General features: G+C 48.3%; 1 protein-coding gene across 3 annotated transcripts in view; it reads left to right on the top strand.

Moving 5' to 3' along the window:
- Positions 1-1970: 1970 nt before the first annotated feature.
- The window catches only part of KCNIP4 (potassium voltage-gated channel interacting protein 4), a 1209654-nt gene continuing 1205624 nt past the window's right edge, over positions 1971-6000 (top strand). For all 3 annotated transcript variants that reach the window (XM_051842102.3, XM_051842088.3, XM_089326981.1), the window contains exon 1: positions 1971-2186. In XM_051842102.3, the coding sequence (XP_051698062.1) occupies positions 2126-2186 (61 nt within the window). In that variant the 5' untranslated portion in view covers positions 1971-2125. The remainder of the gene's footprint in view (positions 2187-6000) is intronic.

Here is a 6000-nt window from a genome sequence, read left to right as displayed (position 1 = left end):
CATAAGGATCCTGTGCAAACATGGCCTCTTTAATAAGCCCTTCTTAAACTCCTGTGTAAAAGAGACTGTCCACCCCTACTTCTTTGATCTGTGGCCAGTCTTCCCTGCCTTCTATAAGGTAAGTCACTGGTTGGGTGACTTCATTTTGTCCCGATATGCTATCCCAGTGCCCACAGCTGATCCTTGTAAGTAGTAACTAGATATTTGTTGAATAATAATAATAAAAGTAGTGAAGACCAACCACCAAGAGGAATTTTTTTTTTTTTTGACAGGCAGACTTAGTGAGAGAGACAGAGAAAGGTCTTCCTTTTTCCGTTGGTTCACCCCCCAAATGGCTGCGCTGATCCGAAGCCAGGAGCCAGGTGCTTCCTCCTGGTCTCCCATGCGGGTGCAGGGTCCAAACACTTGGGCCATCCTCCACTACTTTCCTCAGCCACAGCAGAGAGCTGGACTGGAAGAGGATCAACCTGGACAGAATCTGGCACCGGTGCCACTGGCAGAGGATTAGCCAAGTGAGCGGAGACACTGGCCCACTATGAGGAATTCTGTTGAACCACTTTGAGAGTACAATATTATTGTCAACATCAAGAACAAGATTGCTGTGTGCCAGGACCTTCCCTAAGCAGGTTACATCCATTGATTTAATTAAATGCTCACCAAAAACTTTGGTAGGTGCCTTTGTTACAGCTGATTTAAATCATTTACACCAAGTCACATGATGTATAAGTAGTGGAGCTCATTTAATGCAGGCGGCAGAGGTGTTGGCGTCTGTCTCACATCGCAGGGAGAGGAGTCACAAACACCTACAAATGTATACTTCAAGGGCTCAAGGCATAAAGTCAGGCACTCATGTGGCTGCCATCGGACACAGGTAGGTAAGATATCAGCTGAGACCCCCACCTCGCAGAAGGGGGCAAGATTTCAGTTCTTTGGGGCGTGTGTAACCTAACAGCCACAAGGAGAGAGCCGGTTTCACAAACGCTTAGAAATGGCTTCCGCCTAAGCCCTGGGCCAACTGATCGTGCAGTTCAGAGCGAAGAGGGATATGAACTCATGTTGCCCCAAGAACCGGGCCACTCCACCTTGTTCCTAAAAGAAGCTTCTCCGTTTTGAGTTTTCAAATAGCAACCATGACTCCAAGTGGCCCTCGGGTTGTCTTTACCCTCCCAACCATTCCTGGTCTGGGTTTCTCCTTAAGAGGGTGAGCGACCCCAGGTGAGGAGGCCAAAGGGAGCCAGTGATGGACAAGTCGGGGTGAAGTTGCTTGTCAGACCTGCCCCCATTCGGTGCCAGGCACGCTCTCCAAGGTGGCCGCGTCCACCGCGGGCCTGTCCTGCTCACCCTGGCGTCTGGAAGCGTTTCTCAGTCTCATGACTGGCTTTGGCTTCAGTTGGGAAACTTTCCTGTCTAGGAGTCCTTGGCGCCGTGCCCGGTTTTGGAGAAGGGCATCTCCTTGCACTTCCCTTCTGATGTCCTCCGAACGCAGCTTAACTTTGCAAGGCTCTTGATGTAGGCAAACGGCCAGAGGCTGAGTCCTGGCGGACTTCAGCCTTCAGTCTTCTCTGAAGACCCTTGAGCCCCTCCCCAGAGTCAGGCGCGGCACCCCAGCGCCCCAACAAGGGGCCCCAGAGGTTCCCGCTCTTATCCCTGACAACTCTGGGAAGGTGCCCTGTCCAGCCCGACGTCCCCCTCGAGTCTCCGTGGGGCTCATCTCTGACGCCAGGGCCACCGCACCAGCCCCCTGTGCTCCCCCGACCCGAAGACTCGGCAGCAGGTGGCAGGGGCGGCGCCCGAGTGGGCGAGGGAAGGGGAGGGCGCGGACGTCGGGCACCCGGGCGCGCGGAGCAGCGCAGCCGCCGGCATCGCGCGGTCCGCGCCTCGCCTCGCCCGCCCCCGCCACCCCGCGCGCCCCCGACGCCGAGCGCCGCACAGCGCCCCCGGCGCCCCCCGCCGGCCTCCGCCCGCAGCTGCAGCCGGCTCCGCGCGCCCTGTCCCCGGCAAGCGCCGACTCGCTCGCTGGCAGCTTCGCGGACGCCCCCGGGCCGAGCGGCGGTGCGCTCCGGTGCCAGACCCATAGACAGACGCCCCGGGGCCGGTTGACTGCCGCACCTTTGCGTCCTCCAAGATGAATGTGAGGCGGGTGGAAAGCATCTCGGCGCAGCTGGAGGAGGCGAGCTCCACAGGCGGTAGGATGCAGTGAGCATGCGAGTGGGCGCCCGCTTCCGCCCCCTTCCCTGACAGGCTGAGACGGGGCTGCCCCTCGCTTGTCTGGGGACGCTTGTTGCCTTGGCTGCATGAGACAGTCACTCAGGCGGGACTGGGAAGGGGAGGCGGGAGAGGCGGGAATGAGGTGCCACGGAGAAGGGGTGCATGCGAGGTCCAGGTCGGGGACGCAAAGCTGTTTGAAGTGTGTTCGAAACTCGCCGGTGGCACGGTCCCCTGCGAACCTGTGCGTACTTTTGCCTTCTCTGAAAATTTCCAAGATTGTTTATGCACCTGCCAGATGACTCCAGACCACAGGCTTCTTTCCCCGAACACCCGGGACTAAATGAGCTGAAGTAGTATTGATCCTCTCCCTCCACTTTCCCCTTACACTCCCATGCATTTCCTCAAGCCTTAAAACTGTTTTCATCCCCGGGATAATATGCGCGGGATCTTGCCTACGACAGGTTCTTCCGCAGGAGCCTATGTCTTGGTTTATTGCTGGCATCAGTTTAATGTGTTCAGAGAAAGTAGTCCCCGGCAGCACTTGGAGATAATTTATACGCGCACAGCCTTGCAAGGGGACTGGACGCTGCGCAGGGAGCTGGGCTTTCCGAGAATGCACGGAACGGAGATGTTCCCTGAGTTTAGTGGGACCCATAGCGAAACGGGTGACGATGCCCTGCCGCGAAGCGTCTTGGGTTGCTTTGATTTGATGCGCGGTGGCTTTGATGTGTACGGAGTTTCATAGAGGAGCCCTGAATAGGACGAAGGTGGTTGTCGGGAACAGGACAGTGATAGAGAACTGGACGTTCCCAGATTATATAAGGGAGGGGTGTCACACGTGGCAGCTCAGCTGGGGTTTACAGGGTGAAGACCTTGGCCTTGAGGGCTGTGTAGTCACAAGGAAAGTTGTCTCTGTGGGTATTGAGGAATTCAGCCTCAACACCTGTTCCTTTCACTGGAATTTATGATCACGAGTAACGGACATCACTCTTTCTCCTCTTCCCACCAATGGACACCAGTCTCACTTGAATATGAAATTTTAAAGGGGAAAGTCTGGTCCTTTATAGGCTGGGAATAATATGGCCATCGGCTTCAAAGCCCCGAATCTGACCTGTGGGGATGTTTAGCTCTGGGTAGGCTCGTGGCACTAGCTGCTCACTCTAGGATGTATCTTAAGAGGAACATTCGGCATCTTTCAGAGTTTGGCTTTTTATAACATTGTAATTACGAAAGGTTGGATGGTTGCTGGATCATGAGTTGTGTTCAAAAGCTCTGTCTTTGCAGTTCCTCACAAGGAGGATTGCGTGGAGAGCTAGCTGGCTTGTGAGGGACACACTCATGCACAGGACAGCAGAACCTCAAAGCGAGGGCAGGCTGCAGGCACATAGTCTTTGGAGCTGCATGGCCTGCGCTGTGTAACTACTCAGTGGTAGCAGCTTCTTGACTGGGCTGAGTTTCCAGTCGACCAGAAAGTGATGGAATCATCATGTCCAGTGTGTTCACAGTGCAATGGTCTCTGAAAATGAGAAAGAAGACACATCATGAGTGGTAGAGTACATTCAAAATCTAATGTTAATCATGGAAAGCTTTCAGTGCCACCTCCAGAATCTGCATGAGTTCCTTGTTAGGAGAATTGAAAGGTACTGATGTTTATATCTCAGCCAGGATAAGGCCAGAAGAGAAGAGTTTCCTGTCAAGAACTGATTTAACACTGGTTTCTTTAATAGTAGTCACAAGTTGTGAGATTTCATTATGGGATAATGAGAAGAAAAAAACATAGTTTAGAGCATCTTATTTTAATCTTCTGATTGTTTCAAAGTTAATGTTAGAGAATGATTCTCCAAATACATAGTCTGCATTATTTTCAAATGTATCCTTTAGTGCTTGGGTTATTTGTGCTCAGGTATAGAATGGGCTTCACTAAACCTAGGAGAGAAAGAACAATTTTCATTTCAAATGGATTCTGCTGTATTTTCACTTCTTGTTGTAAAATGGAAGCCCTTGGCATATTGTTCCCTTTTGGATGGGTGAGATGTTTGCATGACTTCCGAGCAACTGTGTGCTTTCCTTTGAATATATGTCTCTGGAACGGAGGCTTGTGAGGTGTCATCTTCAGAATTTAAACAGTTGAATGGGAGGATATGACTGAAAGAATTGTATGGAGAGAGAATGCAGGAATTTGTATGTGTTATGAATCGCCTTGGAGAAAGAGCATTGTAAAAATTGTATGGTGAGAGGCAAAGTGACAGAACTACATGAAACAAAGTAGAGGGGGAAACTTAGAAATAGTAGCATCAGTGTTGAGCTCTGGTACAAAACTTCATAATACAGCCACAAATGCTCATTTGTTGCTATCTTTTCAGTAAGTAAAGGCATTTGATAGGCTAAATGATCAACACCATTCATCATTCACGGAAGCTGACCTCTGCTGTAAATTACAGAAATGCATGAATTGTAAGCAAGTATACTTAAGTAGGAGAGGCTTTTTTATCCAATCATGCCTTCCATTGGCTTCCGTGTTAAATGTGGAGGCTGCCCCTAGTTTTCATTGCATTGTTTATTCTCATGGTTTTCCTCCCCTTCTATAAAACTCATCATAATCCTCCTGTCAGGATAGACAGAGAGGATAAATCAACTGTATATTTGAAGGAGTTTCTGAAATAGGGAAAGAAAAACCTACAGAATAAGTCACTGATGTCCTTAATTCGTGCTGACTTAGGGATGCCAGATGTTATGTGATGTAATCTACAACTAAATGTGAGGAAGAAAATGCACATCTCAGTAGTAAACTGAAAAATATCTTCAGTTTTGACTTATCTGATGGATGTATTGTGATTTCAGCTTAACTTGCGTATTTATTAAGGACATGACAATCAAATTAATAGTTCTACAAGGAAAATACTGAAAAATCCATTCTGAACCTAACGGTCTTTTCATTGCAGAAGGCAATGTTCCTTTCTTTGTCAGACCAGTAGAAGTGGTTACTAAATGAATGATATGATAAAGTGCTAACATCTAGCAATCCCCTACCTACGTTCTCTTCCACATAGCACTTTTTTTTTCCCTCAGAGCAGTGCTTGTGTTCCTATGAAATAATACTACGGATTGGTTTTGAAATTTGAGTCATACAATATAAAATATGTATACAAGACTGTCAGAGAATGGTAGACCAGATAGTGGCTGATTCTTTTAAGTTTAAAATACTTGATTTGGGAAGGGTGTTTAAATTAGTGACTAAGAGACTTGTGGCTTTTTCAGAATATTTAGGTTGTACACCTGGCTCTACAGCCTCACTGCAGCTTCCTACTAACACAGATTCTGGGAACCAGGGGTGAGGACTCAAGTAATTGCATCCCTGATGCCCATATGGGAGACCTACATAGAGTTCGAGGGTTGGCTTCTGCCCTGTCCCAACTATTCCAGTCATTTGGGGAATAAACCAGCAGAAAGCAGCTCTTTCATGTCTCTTTACCTCTCAAATAAGGATTTTTTAAAAAAATTTATAATTCTTGCCCTTTAATTTTCCTTATAATATTCTAGAATACGTCAGGTAGCACTGCTTTAAAATATTGCATAGAAGAATGTTTATTTAGTAGCCTCCCTCTTTAGGGACTATTACAAATAGATTGTGTGTGTGTGTGTGTGAGAGAGAGAGAGAGAGAGAGAGAGAGAGAGAATATGAATGTTTTATTTATGGGGGTTCTACCTTTCTTAAACATTTTAGATATTATACAATTGCACCCATTACTCTAAGTAATGGTACCTAAGTAAGGTTACCTAAGTACCCTTAGG

This window comes from Oryctolagus cuniculus, chromosome 2 (assembly GCF_051225735.1).
Source record: "Oryctolagus cuniculus isolate XC-2025 breed Fujian yellow rabbit chromosome 2, ASM5122573v1, whole genome shotgun sequence".
NCBI classification, from domain to species: Eukaryota; Metazoa; Chordata; class Mammalia; order Lagomorpha; family Leporidae; genus Oryctolagus; species Oryctolagus cuniculus.
This window is presented reverse-complemented; position numbering and strand designations above follow the sequence as displayed.